An 18,298-nucleotide genomic window follows, 5' to 3' on the forward strand; every position below is an offset into this window, starting at 1 on the left:
TTGTGATAACCATCTTTTTTCCAATAATGTTTGTTAAAGAATTCTTTATTTTTAACCCCCGATAAAGAGGGGTTATAAGTTTAACGTCTCTATATGTCTGTTCGTTCGTAGCAACCAAACGGCTGAACCGATTTTGATCTAGTTTTTTTTTATTTGAAAGATAATGTAATCGAGAATGTTCTTAGCTATGTTTACGTAAAATGTGTGTCAGACCTTTAAGAATCATGCAGATGTAGAGGATGCCAGTAACTTCGGAGTCGGGGGTTACTTAAATTTTTAATTTAATTTTTATAGAATGTGATAGAAACTATCACATTATATAACAATTGTCATTGAAACCACCTAACGTAATGAAATGTTGCCATAAAATGATTTAACTACGAAATTTGTTTCAATAAGCTCTACGTTTCAATCAACACGACCCATCAATCACGAAGGTTAGCTGTAATTAATTAAATAATCACCATACCTGCCGCAGCGCACATCACCGACTAATCAAAATGTGTCCGTTGCAATAGTACAGCCAACGCCCCGAGGCGTGACGTCATTGTATTTCAAATTGCGAACAGGCTGCGACCGTTTAGCGCGCCTGCACCTGATTGGTCCGCCCGCGACCGCGCCGCTCCATTCTACGGAGAAATGGAATTATGCACTTCGTAAATAAGAACCTTTGTGCTCCTTATTGAAGCGTTCGGTAATGGAATGACTGAACGGAATGGCGGACAAATTAAAAAGTTTTCTTAATGCTTTATGGTGGTAAACAAGTTTTTTTTTAATAAGCTGGCTGTGTAGTGAAAAGAGTTATGTTGAAATAAAAAATACTGTTTTAGTAAGGTTAATGAGGATAGGAAAGATTTATTTGTTAATTTTTTTAATGTGTTGTCAACTTACATGTAATGTAATATAAATATAAATTACATGTTAATGTATTTAAAAAAAAACTCTATGAAAGATTCGTGTGAAATATTCCCTTTGCTTTTCAAAAACTAAAACTACTTGGGTTTTTTACTTCACAATAAAATAAATCAAAATAAACAATAATGACTCTATCAATTCCCTGTTTATCTTTTTAATGCACTGCAAACAATCCATCGATTATGTCGAACAGAAGACAAGTGTGAGCTGGTACCCCCCATCCCACGGGACCCTACTGACCGTCACCACGCTCGCTAATCTGACTCATTGTAACGATTGCCTCAACATACATTGACAACTTTGACAGCAAACCATTCGTTAGTTGCGCAATGAAGGCGCAATGTAATAGAGGTATAATCGGATTCTTGTCGTGAAGGTATAATTGTTATGTTTAATAGTATAATTGTGTAACGTTTCGGATTAGGGTGGCGACTGTCATGTTGTCAGTTAACTCAATAACATTATTTTGTTAACGGTGTGATTTGTAAAGATTCTGTTTGTGGAGGGTTGACAAAGTTCACACTTTTTATTGCCGATATGATGATACATTTTCCGCACATTTAGTTATAATATAGAATACATGATTTGTAGGAACATTTGTAATGTTACTTGTGGTACCTATTAGATGTTAAAAAACATTTTGTCACGGACATCTCTCTCAACTGAGCGTGTTCCCGGTTACTTCCGCAGCCACTGAGCGACGGAGCCCAGGGACCGCTTTCCTACTTTTTCGTCTCCACTTTGCACGGTCGTCGGCGCGGACTCTACTGCATCGTTTGAGAGTCGGCCCAAACTCTCCCTAATTTTAGCTTTTATTCTGTCAGTTTCAAGGCAACAGTTATGAACCTTGTTCTTCATAGCTATACGAATAAAACGTATGTAAACATTTCAAGATTTGAATGTTACCAAAATCCAAGTTAAAAACAACCTACAGGGCACACGGGAGAACAAATTGTTTCACAGTACCTACACGACCCTTTAAGTAATGTGACCATCTCATCAGGACCCCTCTCCACCTTCATCAACCTCTTTTTAAGAGCTCTGCCTGAACTGGCGATTGTTACCTAATGTTACCAACCCACATCGACCTATTTCTGCTTATATAAACTTCGTGTCTGGGGGCCTAAGTATACCGGTGAATGTCACATACAAGTTATAAATCGTCGCTTGCAATTCGGCGCGTGCGTCATTTAGCGCGAATGTCGCAAATTAACAATTACGCAGGAAACTTTGTGCCTGTATGTTAATTGGTAAATTTCACGCACACACATGCGAGTGTTAACCCGTTCGGTCTTGCTCATGTCGTACACTGAGGGTCGACTGGACGGAAAATGTTAAGCGGCCTGTCCCGGCTTCGCTCGGGTAAAACTATAATAAAATAGAAACCATAACATTGCCCAAGAATCACACTATCTATTGGTAAAAACCGTACAAAAACCGTTGCCTAGCTGCTCACGCGATACTTCTCCAAGGGAACTTCTTTTTATAATAAATAAGGATAATTCATAAAAGTTACAGAGTTCCCCAAGTGTTTGAAGGTATCACATTTCTTCGTCAACGTCCTTTCTAGCAAAGCTGGTAGGGTCAACCAATAAGTTTTACTTAAATAATAATTTTGAGAAGAACTGGCCGGAGATTGTTCTTGATAGAGAGTTTGGAGGGCGATGTGAGAGACTATTGCCCAGCAGTGGAACAATTCATGTGACATGTGACAAGTGGGACAGTGCCGAATTCGGACATACTAAGGAGTTCTTGTTAATATAATTAAAAAATGATAATGGCGACCCAAATAGCTTCGGTCTTATTTTCCTTATTTATTGGCGGCAGTTTGATTCAAACAATCATACTAATCTAATCTAAAACCTTACATTATTTACAGTAAAAAATAAATAAATTGATAAGTAAATTACAGTAATTATCCTTCTTTATTTTAGGTAAACGAAATCATCAGCTATATCTAATCAAACCAATACACATAAAACAAACACGTGTGTGTGTGTGTGTGTGTGTGTGCGGTGAATAACGAGTGATAATACAAAGCAACGCAGATTATATTACGGTGGAGTAATTAACCGACGTGCAGAGGGAAGTTATGTGTTTAGGGCGCGGAATGTGGGCCTCACACTCGCGGAACGCACGAGCCAATTTTGTGAAAACGAAGCCCTAATGACGCTAAAGACTATCAAAATTCCATGTCTACAATATACTCGTAATGCTGAGAACTTTCGTATGAATAATGTAATGATGTAAATATATGAATAATATAGGTAATATACAAGTAAGAATTAACATGTTACGTGACAAGTACGTAACGTGTAAGAGTTAGCATGTATTACCTATATTATTCTTACATATTATATAATAAAGTCCTGTACCGCGTCTGTCTGATTTTCACAAATTTTCACTGAGGAAGGTTTAGGTAGATAATTTATATTTTTTTTACCCGAGCGACGACAGCGACAGAGCTCTTACTACATTCAAACTGGATCTAGGTATGAAAATCCTTCTCAGTATATCCCTGACGTCAAGGGGCTCTACTGTGGAAACATTTCTCGGTACATCCATTAGGTATAGATCTGGACAGAATGATTGGTCAAACTTTCATAGAATATAATTTGGCTTGTGCTAAAACAATACTCAGAAAAAATATATAATATATAAAATGTTTGAAAAGTTGACAGTACAATACTTCTAGCTAGAAGTAGTTGACGGCGAACTCAGCTTCAGATGCATTTCATCCCGGTAAATGCAGTCTCCGGGTTGTTTCCGAGCGATATTGATTGCGAACCGGCGCGCGCTGACAGACTAATTGTGACCGGATCACACCCGCTAGGAGAGTTTGGTCACTGCGTAATTTGGTCATAAATCATCATTTTGTCATCATCATTACAAATATCTGCATTTCGGCCAGGTAAGTCCAGTCTCAGGTTTTTGCCCATATTATGGCCGCTGGGATTGGAGAGTTTGGCCGCTGTGTAATTCGACCTTCGTAAAAATATCGAGTTCGCCTCTAGCGTTAACTTGCTCATAGTTAAGGGAGTATTGTCATTGTAATTCGGTAGTATTATCACTTGAATATGAATAGTCTCAACGTAATCTCAACCTTGAAAAACATTCTTCGCGTCGCGCCCAGTATTTTTCTTGCAACTATATTATAGATATTCTTTGCCTGAAGGGCTAAACCCAAGAAGTGCTAGCTTGATGTCGTCAAGCGTGATATGCATGTCAATGATCTGATAATTAAGGATATCTAAGACCCATGCGAAGTGGAGGAGAAAAAGTAGCACCCGGGGTTCCGACGCACGATAGGTAAGGAAGATACTGAGAAATCAGCTCAGACGGGAGAGAGAGAATCTTTATTAATAAGCTACAAATAAATTTTGAACTTGTATTAAACTTAAAAACTAGACTACTCTCTTGCCAGAGGCAAAACTCATAATAGGGATTATATGGAAGCAATGTGATTAACCTACACTATGACCAAATCGCACTGTGACAAAACTCCTCTAATCTGACTCGGGCAGCAGGATTACCGCCTAATTGTACCCGGTAACCGAATTACCGCCTATAGGGTAAACCCTTTGAGATTGGTCATCAAGTTATTGGTGCGTTGAGTGACGCGGCTTACGTTTTGTTTGGCTCTTAGTGGCCTTGGTAATTGATTAGTTTCTAATGAGATTTTTTTCGCTAATATCATGTTTTGTTTTTGTTTGTTGTTGCAGAAAGTTAAACTAAAATTATTTCTGTCCATGACACTATCAAAAAGTCCATAAGCACAATCTTCTTTAATTCAAAAGTCGTGAATTCAAAACTTAGAATAACAAAATAAATATCTCTATTCTTAAATCAATAATGTATTTTTTGCTTTTTAATATTTGTTTTTTTAGACTCAGCTGAAAATCAGCACTTGGGTTATTGCCAAATCATAAAGCTAAGTAGAACTAGTATTCTTTTGAGGCAGCTATGCCATTGGTTCTGAATCAGAAATCATTAATGATGAGTTTACGCATAACTGTAATGTCACCATTCACCCGTTATTTCATCTCTGATAAATATATATTGTTGCAAAACATATGGTCATATTGAAAATGCATTGATTGATAGTTACAAAGTGCAGCAATGTTTGACCGTAATTTCGGGAAAATGATTTCGTTTGATACTAAAAACAGCACACTAATTTTTTAGACATTACCAATGACAATCTAAAACCTTTTCTTAGCCCCAATCAGAAGGATCTCCAATATAAGATAACATAATTACTATGCAGTTAATACGCGCAACACAATCCGAGGGCGGGCGGGGCGAGGGGCGCGGGGCGCGGGGCGGGCGGGAACACAGGATCGAGTTTAATTAACAAATTTAATTTGAAATTAACTGTTTGGTCCTGAGTGCGGTCGCAGGGCTGGCTACAACATTGTTAAGGATGTTTTCTTGTTGTTAAAATTATTATCGACCCGTACCTAATCCTATTAGGCATGGGTACAAGGACAGGTCCACGCTATAACCTGGATTAGGACTTAAAAGTAATTTTTATCCGGAAATTCTCAAAGGAGCGAAGCCCTGAGGGGCAACTTGTAACATAAATAAGTGCTAGAGTGTGGAGTGGACGTATGTAGATTTGTTACTTTGTTTTGCGTGAGCAGCTGTAGGTCCTGCTCATGGATCGATTTAGGTGAAAAATAAATATGTTCCTAAAAAAATGTTTTTCTTGAATGTTTCGTACGTAACATCACAAACAGATCACTTGATTTTTTCGCCGCTAGTCTAAGGAATGAATATTCACATGTTATTAGCTTCTAAATGCTACAAAATGTAGATTTACCCAATCGATTAGTTGCATGTCTCCCTAAGCCTAAACACAGCACACGAGCTGCGACTGGCGGCCCTGCGGGCAAACACGGCGCGAATTTGGAAATTTCATTTAGTTGCGTTTTGTTCGCCGTAATTGGTTTGTCCTAGCGTTTAGTTACAAGAGCGTGCGGGGCGGTGGTGCCTCACCCACGTGTACCTACTGATTAATATTTCTATTTCATGGCATTGTCTAAGATAGTTAAAATTTGTAACTAGAAATAAATTCCAGAAGATCTATCGTTGGCTCCATAAGTCCAAGTTTATGGTAACTTGTGCCATCTTATCAGCGCCATGGCACATGCTGAGCTGGTACCTTTTTGTAGCATACTGTCCTGCCTAAATTTGTATTAAACATACAATGAACTAGCTATTCAGGCAAAAGTCTCCCCTAATTTCATAGCTTTATTTATTGTTTTCTTTTGGTGTACATTCAGTCTTAATACATTTTTTCCACGAATTTATATATTATCAATATTATTTATATTAACAATCATTATTTTATCTTTACCAGGTCTGGTTCCAAAACCGACGCGCGAAATGGCGCAAGACGGAGAAGTGCTGGGGGCGGTCCACCATCATGGCGGAGTACGGGCTGTACGGGGCCATGGTGCGGCACTCGCTGCCGCTGCCCGAGACCATCCTCAAGAGCGCCAAGGAGAACGACTCCGTCGCGCCCTGGCTACTTGGTGAGTTTACTTACATCAAATACAAAGATATTAGCTGTCAACGACCACGATTATATCCTTGGACATCAAAGTCTATTGCTGACTTCCAAAGCCCTGGTGAAGAATCGGCGCGGCAAACTTCATCGCAGGCATTTGTTTAAAGACGTCAATTGACAAAGGTAGGTTTTATAAGTATTGCAAAGTCGTTGTCCTAGCCCGTCGACCGCCGCGCGCGCGCAGGACGCGGCTAAGCTAAGACATAAATATCGAAATACGGGTTTACGAACATCTTTCAATTTAACTGCTGGCTAACTGTTTATGGGTGTCACAGTTAAAAAAATCATCACAGTAACTGGATGTTCATAGTTTATTTTAAGAAGATGGTTTTTAGCGCAGGAATAACTTCTAGTAAAAGGTGATCTTCCACGTGGTTTTCTTCGTCTTGTTGCTATAGTTTCACAAGGTAAGTTAGATCATTTTATTTGTTAGATACATTATGTGTTGTGTCGTGTGTGTCTTAGATATGTCGTTGAAGCTGTATATAGTAATGCAAATATTTTTAACAATGCATTAAGACGGCCTTCTGTCAACCGATTGGGTTCGAATGCCACCAGTGTTATATGATGGTATACCGATCTGACTGATGATGTGTTACATTACACCTCACCAATAAAGAATACGTCTAATCCTTAAGTTTCGCCCCACTATTCCTATACGTATGAGCAAACGCACATAATAAAAAATATTTTTATTTTTATTCAATATACAATGTCTTAGTGAAAGCTCTAATCCGAATAACCTGAATATTTCTAAATCTATAAGTCCCGAACATGCGAACATAACATTAAAATTACCTTATTATTTCATAATTCTTTTACATTTCTTGATCTGTCTGGCAAAAGTCCTAAATTTTGGACCTAGACCAAATTCTGACTGTATGATTTTGTTCAAGAATCGGGCGCGGTGACCGGGCTGGGCCAGCCGTAGCGGCGCCCCCCCGCCGGCCCGCCTCCCCTCCCCGGTGAGTCAGACAGTCAGTCAGATAGACGGTCAGTCAGATAATGTCCTGTCACTCGAGCGGGTTAATTAGCCTGTTAAATGGCTCTTCTTAAATGTTCATTAGCAACCTTGAGAATTCGAGTCCCATGCTATCACTCCGTCTTGATATCTATGAGAATTGTGTAGGATTGTAGACAATTTTTGCTTCCGATATTTACCTATTTCATATTTTAAATTGCATCCTATAGCAGAATAACTAACTATTTATTAACAGACAACAAAAACCGTATGTACCTAGACTCAGTCGTATTCGATTTCAGTCGTACATCCAGTTCTTTGAACTTTGATTTTAGGTATTCCATATTTCATAGTAACATGGCAGAATTGTTAACAGTTGCCATTTATAACGAAAACGTATTGAGATCGTGAGCATTGCCATAAACCTTCTTCCATGGAATGCCCGCTAAGTACATACCCCCCTCTCTATGTTGGTGACCCCTCAACCCCCTCCGCCGCCCGGCGAAACAAAGCAACGTATAATTTTTAATCTCAACAACAAGAGATGCTCATTTTTCACTGCGAGAAGGCTGCTATCTCCACAAGCTTACGCTTTACCACGAAACAAACGATAACCAACCCTATTCCTTCAACGAAGGAGATCTTTAAACGAATTTGTATGTTGGTGAGTGTGACGAAAACAAGAATCAGTTGACAGCTTATGAGCAGCCGTTTTATTTGTCACACTTACGTATGAAAATGTTGGTTTGTCTGTCCGTCACTTTACATAAATGATGCATTTGAAATGGCATGACGTAATTTGTCTACTTAGAACTTTTTTGCATAAAAAATTATGTTATTTTGTAAGGATTTCATTTAGTTTTTCATGTCTTTCTTCAATTGTACTTATATCAAAAATAAAAGGGAAATCTCAAAATAATTGAAAAAGTGCAACGTCAAGTTAAAATAACTAGTAAGGGTAATAATAATTACTTACTTTCAATTTTATTTGTTATCTTTTCAATCTCATGTCCACTTCAGTCTGTGAGTCAGGATTTTTAGAATCCATTGTGCAAAGATCTATTACAGTCGCTCGCATTGTTGGATTGAGCATTTCGGGTACAATATCACGCAAAATTAACAGTTTAAACCAAAATTATTTGGCAAACGTAATCTCAAGGAAAGTGGTTACTGTCAATGAACACTAGACTTATGTACAATTTCCAAATCTATCAAAAATAACAAATAGAAACGATTATTTTTATTACGATTTTTTTAACATAAATTATAACAAAATATTTCGCTTTATCAGTAAATTCCTTTTGATACAAAATGTCGTAGCAAATTGTAGCCGGCCGTAGCAGGCTCGTAGCACAGGTCTACGACGTAATGTAAGACATTTTTTGTAATAACGAAATTCGCTCTTTTGTTTTATCCTAGGGATTATCCTAGCTAGTTTACTAAGCAGTGAATAAAATATCAAATATATTATATTAACTTAAATGAAATAAGATTAATATATAAAATGTTCTTGAAAGTACAGTTTCTAATCATTCATTCAATTTAATGGTAACATTTTCTAGCCCACATTTTGTGAGATTTTCAATATACTAGTTAAACAAACCACTATGAAGCAAACTATTACGTAAACAAAAAAAAAAAAAACATAAGAAAAGCCTACTTCAGAATTCCCACGAGCGAAGCCCTATTTCACAACTAGTATTAAACAAATCATATAAAACCCATATCATAAATCAGCAATATCACAACGGAAACCAAGTCTTCATACAGCCTAACTTTTCCCTCCAAGCCTGCCCCCCCCCCCCCCCCACAGGCCGCGGGGGGAGGTGCGAGCGAGACAACAAGAGAGGGGCGGCGAACCAACATGGCTGCGTTGTCTAAAGCCCTGATTAAGGCAGCTTCAAGCCCGCTTACATATTAATTATGTACTTAGTTTTTTCACCTAGGTACCTGGTTTGGTGTACCTGTTTTGTTTTGCGTCGAACATTTCGTATATGAGTGTGAATTATTATACTAATAGAGGTTTTTGGTATAGTTATATTGAACTAGCTTTAGTCTTCGGCTTCGCTCGTGATCTTGAACATTTGTATTTATGAATCATCTAGTCCGTTATTAATAAACTCGACTAAATCAGTTTCATAGTTTTAAGGACAGCACGTTCTGATAAAACTGACGGTGGTGACTTAATTTTGTTAGTGACATTAATTTGTTTTTATTCGGATTGATTATTGTCTGTTTGAAATTTAAATACTTACTTATGTATTATTGCTTTTACTGATATTTTTGTTGGAAAATTATAGATTGTCATTATTAAGTATTTCTTAAATGAGACGCAACTGGTGAAAGATGGTATAAAAGATAATTCAAACTTTTTTTAGAACAATTATAATAGAACTTTTATAATATTAGTAAGTAAGTATACGTATACTTACTTACTAATATTATAAAAGTTTGTTGTTTCCTCTTCAAGGTCCATCTACTCAACCCATCTTCTTAAAAATTTGCATTAGTTTGCAGTATGGAAAAGGACATAGGGTACCTTTCATCCTGATAAAACAACTGTTCCAGGGGAAAAATTACGCGGGCGAAGCCGCAGCCAACAGTTTGTTTCAAATAAATACTTAAACATAAGTTTCCTTATGTAACAATTTTTAATAAAATAGTTTTCAATTTTGAAACAAATATATTTTTTTAAACAATTAAACATCATAAAATATACATATATATTTTAATTAAGACAATCACAATAATATCTGCAACGATATCAATGTGAACATCTCATCTTTGCCGGATGTAACTTATGATCCGACACTTACCTAGCTGGCACTCGACTTCGCCTGCCAAATGGACAGTAATGCATCAGAATTATCTGCCTATTACCCTCTCGCTTTGTGGTCTTTCATCTCGCCGCCTTTCCATTATCTTGAGTGAAACCGAGTGCACTCCGTGTGTCATTGAATTCTGCACTCAGGGAATCCCACGTCCGCTGTCACTCAGAGCTATTTCACAAAGTACCTTTCTTTGTCCAACTTACGCCTTTAATCGGAGACAACAATTAAATAAAATCAAAGATAAGAGCCATTTGCAAATAAAACGGTGTAGAAATTAGTTCTAGCAAAAGGCACACTTTGGCCGTAAAATGTCGAGCGGTTTGTCAACAATTTAATGGCAAAATGATAGTAGGGACAGAAAAAAGCACTGGGATTATGTCGCGAGGCGCTGGCATGACTAGCGGAAAATATGTAAATAAATAAATATATATGCCGAATGTGATATCAATTTACAGAATACAGATAAAATTGTATACAGAATACAGATAAAAACAAATGTAGAATACTGATAATCAGTTTGGTTTCAATGATTAAAATATATAAGAAGCACAAGAAGTGACACCTGAACTAAATATAGGAGAAGACGACGGATAATAACACAATAAGTATATAATAGCAAATTTTGGGTCGCCGCCAGAGAAGCTGCACCTGGTGGTTTACTCTATCTGGAAGACAAGTAGACCGGTGCAAGGACAGTCTCGCCAGTTCACAACTTGTGCGAGTGTGGTGCCTCTCCTCAAACAATGATATACTCGGGACGATCTAATCTCAGCCACCAGTAAGACTATTGCCTCAGCGCAGCATCTGGTTGAGAAAGTATAAACGAAAGTCATATAAAGGGTAACTAAAGATTATAAATAGAGCATGATTATCAGTAGACTAATATGGACAAAGTCATTAAATACCAATGATAGCGAGTACCCAAAGTCAATCAAGCCGGGTATCTACTAATTACATAAACTTTCAACGCTTAATTACTGGTGGAAACAAATGTGCCCCACTAATGTGGTAACTGGTCATTACCATAGCTCGCCGATTTCGACCCGAAACTTCGCCCATTTGCAGTGGTAGACACCCGGATAAATCACTTGATTTATATAAAATGTTGATAAGAATCCGCATTTGAAGTTAGACTTTGAGGGACATAATTCGGAAAGATGAGGATACGTGACGATAAAAAAACTAAAACTAACTATTACTAGAAAATATCGCTGACTTCCGAGGACAATTTATAAATAAGGGTTCGCTGTTTTCCTTTGGAGTAACGGACGATATAGAAACGTCGTAATTTGCTCCACATAAATAATTAATATGACATATTTTAATTTCGGTGAAGAAACCCTTTGGTTTTATTATCCAAGCTGTCAGTCAAACTCTTTCACAATTTTATTATAGTCTTGTTTCTTATCGAATCTATGGAGAGGCATCTGACCACCGCCCTAATGCAGTTGAATATACCTAATAATCATTTATTTCGGATTCACTATACACGAGTCAGATTGGTATACAAACTCATATAGTACGGATTCGAACAATGGTCGTACGGTACAGGCGTCTTAACCTTTGGAACATCATCGGTACAATCAAAGCCTCTGAACATAAATAAGTAGGTTTTGCTTCCAATTGCAATAAATTTTCTGAACAACTAATATATTTCCCCCGACGCTAGTCTGTGGACATGAACGCGCCGCGCTGGGATGGCAGCCTGATTAGGCATGCACGGCAGCAGCGGTTATAAAAACGCCGTAAACTGGATATATTGCGCGCTGACAGACGGCCGCTGTAGCCTTCAATCAGAATAATTTTCTCGGTCTCTTTATGTCTAATGAACTGCTTGATGGAAATGCACTTGGAGCAACTGCATGGAGTACCTCTGTGTTTTCTCATTCTACTCTTCCCAATAAACTACTCTACTTTTCCATAGCAATCTATCTAGTAACATTCATGCAACCATATCACAAAACTTTGCGTGGACAGTGCAAACCGCGCGGCAAATTTCAATAGTTTTTACGTGATTCCCATGCACTCGAAAAGTTTACAACAAATTCAAATATAAGTGTTGTGTTATTTCCTTCTCTCTTATGTTACAGTTTGAATTTGTTCGTAATTCATAAAAACGTTTCCTAAAAGGTCTACTACCAGGGTTACTAGACCGAAAGTATAGTTGATTTATCCGTCGATAAATAACACGTGAGTATCCGTATTGTTCATTAAAGGTTTCCTTAGAAAAAAATGAAATTCTAAAAACACAACTAGGAACAGAATCTATCCTCACGTCTTCGAATGCCATCACACAGCGTGGCGGTGCATGCGTCAGCTTTACGACCCTCCTGCTGAATATTTATCAGCTGCATCATATACTGACACCGCTTTACAACCGTTCATTATACATTCCTGTGGATTTTGCCGGGTACTTGGGATTATTTGCGATACTATACTATTCTACTTGATGAATGACTCACCTACTATGAAGTGTGATTTTACCGCCAGTCCTGTTAAACGTACGCTAGCATAACATTAATAAATGGCTAGGTAATTGTTAATTCACATTCTTGATTTATTTACCTGTTATGTTACCTGTTAGCTACCTCCACGGTTGTAGAGTGGTTCTACCATCAAATACATATATATGATAAAGCACGTAACAATGTGCTTTATCAAGTTTGCATGTAGGGTTTCTGTATCTCGAGATCCGCATAATAAGATAAAATATTTCGCTGTGATTTGAAAACCTTTTTGATTATTTAAAACTTTGACTATCGGATCACGTTATCAGTTTCATAACTGAATTACAGTTATTTGTTTGATGTTATGTGTACTGACAATGTCATGTAATGACAAAGAAATATAATAATAATCAGTCAATATGATCACTCCGTAATAAACGGCTGCTTTACATGACACATGTGACGTAGTCGTTAATTGAATCCTACTTCTCCTACTAATATTGTAAATGCAAAGCTTATGAGCATGGAACTGTCACGGACGGGGTGTACTGGACGGGATGTTAACTAATTTGGTACACGGGCAATATATAACTTGGAATAACACATAGGGCTAACAAACGAAATTCTCACGGGAACAAAACCCCGGGGCGCAGCTAGTACATTTATAATAATAATATCTTCCCTGTCCGTAGGCATGCACCGCAAGTCGATCGAAGCCGCGCAGCACCTGAAGGAGTCTGGGTCGGAGCGCGAGGGCTCCGAGGCGGAGCCCGACCGCGCCACCTCCGCGTCACCGCACCACCACGACGTGCACGATACACAGGTGCTTTTTTATCGAACGTTGTTATATGAATACGGAGAATCATTAAGTTGAACTGGCAAGCGCATGTCGGGTCACGTATATATATCGTACACATGTGTACACACTAACAGACATATATATATTTCCAGATGTATATAAGTAACGTCTATGATTAGATATAATACCTTGGTATTAAATTAAATGTAATCTGTTCCTATACTTTAAATCGATTTTTTATGATAATCGTCTAGGTAAAAGCCCAAAGGGTAAAGGTGGAAAGATTCTAGGTTCGATTCGTACTCGTGCTGCTTTGTATATCAAAATGTCGATTTTGACTATTGCAGGCGCAGAGTTCCCCGGCCAGCAGCACGACAGCATCCTCGTCGGCGAAGGGCCGCGCGTCGCCGGAGCCCCGGGAGATGTACGAAGACCCCGAGGCGTTCAGAAACAACAGCATCGCGTGTCTGCGGGCCAAGGCGCAGGAGCACCAGGCCAGGCTGCTGTCCAACAATTTGCTGCTTCAGGTACTTGTTGCAGCGAAGGTTCGCTTGATAAAGCAAGAGTAGTGTCCTTGAGGCCAGTTGAGTTCTTATGAAGAACGAATTGCGGTGAATAAACCCAGAGCGAAAGACAGCACATCAACCCAACCAACCAAATTCATTGAAAATTCGCTATCACCATATCGTATGGAGATCCGTGCAGATATTGAACTGGGATTGATTGATATCATCCCTTAAAAGAAAGGCAGAAGTAAACTCCTTTTTCTCGACAACAGCAGTCGCATAACATACCAACTATTTTCTCATACATTTTCAGATCTATTAGTGAGATAAACATTTGATCTTGAGGTACAAAATTAAAGACATCGTCGAGCCGTGAGACTTGAACATGCCCCATTTCGGATGCACGTATAGCACTTTAGAGGGTTGTATGATCGAGGGTCTGTTATGCCTGAGGATATATTGTTTCTGATCATCCAAAACCATCACTAAATGTATATATCGTCTTCCAGGTGCGAGGTCTGTCCCGCAGCGCGGCGAGCTGCGAGGAGGACGGGCCGGCCGACATCGACGTCGGCACGGAGCCCCCCCCCCTCGCGCACCTCTACTGACCGCACGGGCCCGAGGGGAAGCCCTAAGCCCTGGAGCTGGAGGAAATTAGACTTCACTTCGTGAGACTTGACCATGACCATAGGTTGGTGTAAGGTCGGAAGAGAAACTTCGCTTCCAGTATGAAAAGAATTTGACTCTAAACAACAGAGGTATCTCTTCGCTTCAAATATGATCAAAGAATCAGACTAGAGACTCCTTTGGAAGATTCTAAGGGAAGATTGAATTATAAAAGATTTGTGAATATTTTCACTCGTTCCACTAGGATACGATACCCTATTTCAATACTCCGGGGATCGAAAAGCACTCGCTATTCCGCTATGGTCCACCGGGGGATTATTTTTGTGTAAATATAAGGTGACAGTTTGCCAGTTGGTTTTTCAGATTATGACCTACTTGGGATACAGTGTAAGAAGTTATACATACCTCATAAGAACCCCAATATGAAATTCAAGAAGTGAAAGTCCTTCAGGGTCATCAAATTTATCTTGTGGATTGTTAAAACTCTGGAAGTATCTAATTTTCGTGGCGCTTGCGCAGGAGTTGTGGTGATAACTATTCTATGTAGCGTTTCAAGACTATATAAGTGTAATTATGTACATTGTAGCCGCTAGATGTACTATTTAACTTTCCCGTTTTCGTGCAATACCTTTGGTTAAGTATTTATCATTATCAGTGTAGCATTGTGTTAGAGACTGTATAAAGTTCAGCACCTAGTATATGAATGATTTCGTAGTAGCGTGGCTCTGAATTTAGGAATAATTTAACATAGAGCCGGCCGTGTTGCTACCGAAATCATGTTCAGCTACAAAGTGGAGATAACATAAGATATAATAATTATTCTGCATCTGGTCTTTTTAGATTCTAGAGACGTACCTAAGTTATATATCCGTGAGCAACTTTTATACTATGCAAATTACAGTCCTTTCTTCGTACAAAATTAGACAGGCCGTGATTTAACCGAACAATGTGCTAAAGTAAAGGCGGCCTTGCTCTATAATGGTGATTTGTTACACATTATCTTCATACATAAATCGAGCCTAGTCTAGTCTTAACCCAGGTTCAAGTTTTGTCATTTAGGTACGTGTTATGTTTACTATTTGCCTAACGGGGTAGACATAGCCATCAGTCACGAGACATCTATCAACGGCCTTATAATTGCCTACAGGTGCAAACCGACTTGACGAAAAGCTGGCTCTGTCTACCACGTAAGTAATAAAGACGTGATATTGCCCTCGTTTCCAAACCGGTCAGGGTTGCAAAAAATAATCTGTAATCTATGGAGAAAAATCAAGATTAATGTAATTGATCTCTTTAATCTGATAACCTGTAATATCGAAAGTTATCGATCATTGATGAAAACAGGAACAATTTTATTGTAACCGGATTTTCAATCGGATTATAATAATAAAATTGATTACGCCCAATTGCCCCAGCATGATATTCAAACTGAGAAAGTAATTGTAATCATACCCTTACATTTCAAATATAAATTCGATCAACATTCTGGATGAGAATAATTAAGTCTTATGCTTATCCCTACGCTGTATTTCAGTAGCGCTGTGCTCACTAGACTAAGATTCAAACAGCACTGTAAATTGGTTATAAACGGTACTATTTATTGTTAAAATTTATCGGAGCCAGGTCCATTAAAATAGAGGAATAATAAAACGAGTGACAAAAATATTTCGATTGAAAATTATATAAGTACTGTTTAACTAATTTTAGGGACATGAATTTGAGTTAGCGAAGATATAACTAAACTGATGCTACAATATAGGCCAATAAAAAAATCCTACGTGCCTATAAAGTGCGCGTTGTGGAATGACCACTCAGTGATGACGCGCACGTAGTCGACATCCTAAACAAATATTCAAAATAGGTTAGCCCCAGTACGCTGTTCAATATTGTAACTTTTCATGTGGTTTTGCTAATGTCAAACATTTAATGTATGATAAAATACAGCTCACTATATAAAAAAATATTTACCAAATATTGTCACTGAAACAAATATTATGCAAAAACAATTTGAATTAATTTATGTAAGTCACAGTTTTGTCGATTTCTCGCCAGCCGCGGTCTGTGTCCAAGTTAGTATTTTTGTAACCAAAATTAATATTAAAAATAAAAATTTGAATTCAGTCACTCGTTGAAATATTACCTACCCTCAAAAATATTAGCATTATAGATATTTTCGCTCTGAGAGTTGGGAGGCTCTTGAACTATTGTAGAAGAAGTTATTTGTTATATATTGAATTAAAATCGTTAAAATAACTTCTTATACAACAAAAAAATGACAACGAAATTCCCCAAAAAAATAATTACCTATTTATTCTACAAATGTTGAACGAATTGACATCGAAACATTCCGATAAAGACTTTTCTTATGTGCTGTGCTGTTTACTTCTAATTATGCTGTAACTCACATGGTGGCGTTCAGAAGAGTAGACATATATTTTTGATTGTTGTACTTACGTACAGTAATATAAATTAATATTTCTATGTAACGATATTTGTATTTTTAAATAATAGTAAACTAGTACAGTATCAACTATTGAATTTAAAGCAGTCTCAAAAAAACAATTGGCCTATATTTACTCGTATTATCGCAAAATTAATTTTGAAAACATTCAACAAAAACTTATTTTTGTTGAATGTTTTCAACAAATTTCGCTGCCGAAGTGTCGTCACACTTAGTTTCTCTAGCAAAAAAAATGGCGGATAATATGCAAACAAAAATATGTAATGAAACAATATTTGTCTGTAAGTAGACGAATTTTTTTATTGTTGACATGTTTTTGTAGATTGTGTGTGTGTATGTCTTATCCTCACTAGCAAAATTTAATGAGCGAATGATGAAGTCATGACGCCTTATAAATTTTATGAAACGAACAAATTACGGCCTAATTAAACGTAAGTAAAGTTGACTTCTTCGCAAGATTCATATTATTCACAGTAATCACTATTAAGCAACATAGAAATCTTAATTACATTTAACTTCTTTGACGTTCTGTTGCTCCGTTTTAGCCATGCCTCATTGCTCCGTCACGTTGACGTCTGTTGGCGGAATCACGCAGAAAGTGAATGAATTGTCAACTTACGTCAGTGACAAAGAGAACCACAGAGCACACTGGAGCTAAACGTCCGGCGTTGCCGCAACGAAGCACAACGGAGCAGTGGGGCACAGCTTTACGTTATCCGTTTTCTATCTCGACAATTCTGACCGCCACCGACCCAGCCGCTATGCTAAGCCTATTTTGTAATGAGCTGTACTTACAGTACCGTACTTATGTAGAGTTGTAATATATTTATAATAACGTAAGTCATCCTAATATTAAGTCATTCCGATGAATAAAACTGTATAAATTAAATTGATAGGTACAATGTTTTATTTTTAACACCCCATTTTATATTGAACGTCAAGCAGTAAAGAATATTTAGGCCCCACTTCACCGCGTGCGGATAACTAGCTAAAAACGAAGTAACCATTTATTGATTTAAGTAAAACAAAAAACAATATAAAGGATTTGGATTGGACCAGTTGATTTATCGTGTAAATAATAAATAACAGATCCAAAATAAAATGCTTGAAAGCCAAGTTGGCTTTTTTATTGCATTGCCAAATGGCATTGCAATAAAACTGGCAGATTAAATTATGTAA

General features: G+C 37.7%; 1 protein-coding gene across 2 annotated transcripts in view; it reads left to right on the forward strand.

The window, feature by feature from the left end:
* Positions 1 to 18,012, forward strand: part of LOC128673999 (visual system homeobox 2-like) — a 98,999-nt gene extending 80,987 nt beyond the window's left edge. For both annotated transcript variants that reach the window (XM_053752206.2, XM_053752207.2), the window contains 4 exons: positions 6,278 to 6,452; positions 13,419 to 13,549; positions 13,873 to 14,052; positions 14,541 to 18,012. In XM_053752206.2, the coding sequence (XP_053608181.1) occupies positions 6,278 to 6,452; positions 13,419 to 13,549; positions 13,873 to 14,052; positions 14,541 to 14,639 (585 nt within the window). In that variant the 3' untranslated portion in view covers positions 14,640 to 18,012. The remainder of the gene's footprint in view (positions 1 to 6,277; positions 6,453 to 13,418; positions 13,550 to 13,872; positions 14,053 to 14,540) is intronic.
* Positions 18,013 to 18,298: the final 286 nt, after the last annotated feature.

The sequence above is a fragment of the Plodia interpunctella genome, chromosome 12 (assembly GCF_027563975.2).
Source record: "Plodia interpunctella isolate USDA-ARS_2022_Savannah chromosome 12, ilPloInte3.2, whole genome shotgun sequence".
NCBI classification, from domain to species: Eukaryota; Metazoa; Arthropoda; class Insecta; order Lepidoptera; family Pyralidae; genus Plodia; species Plodia interpunctella.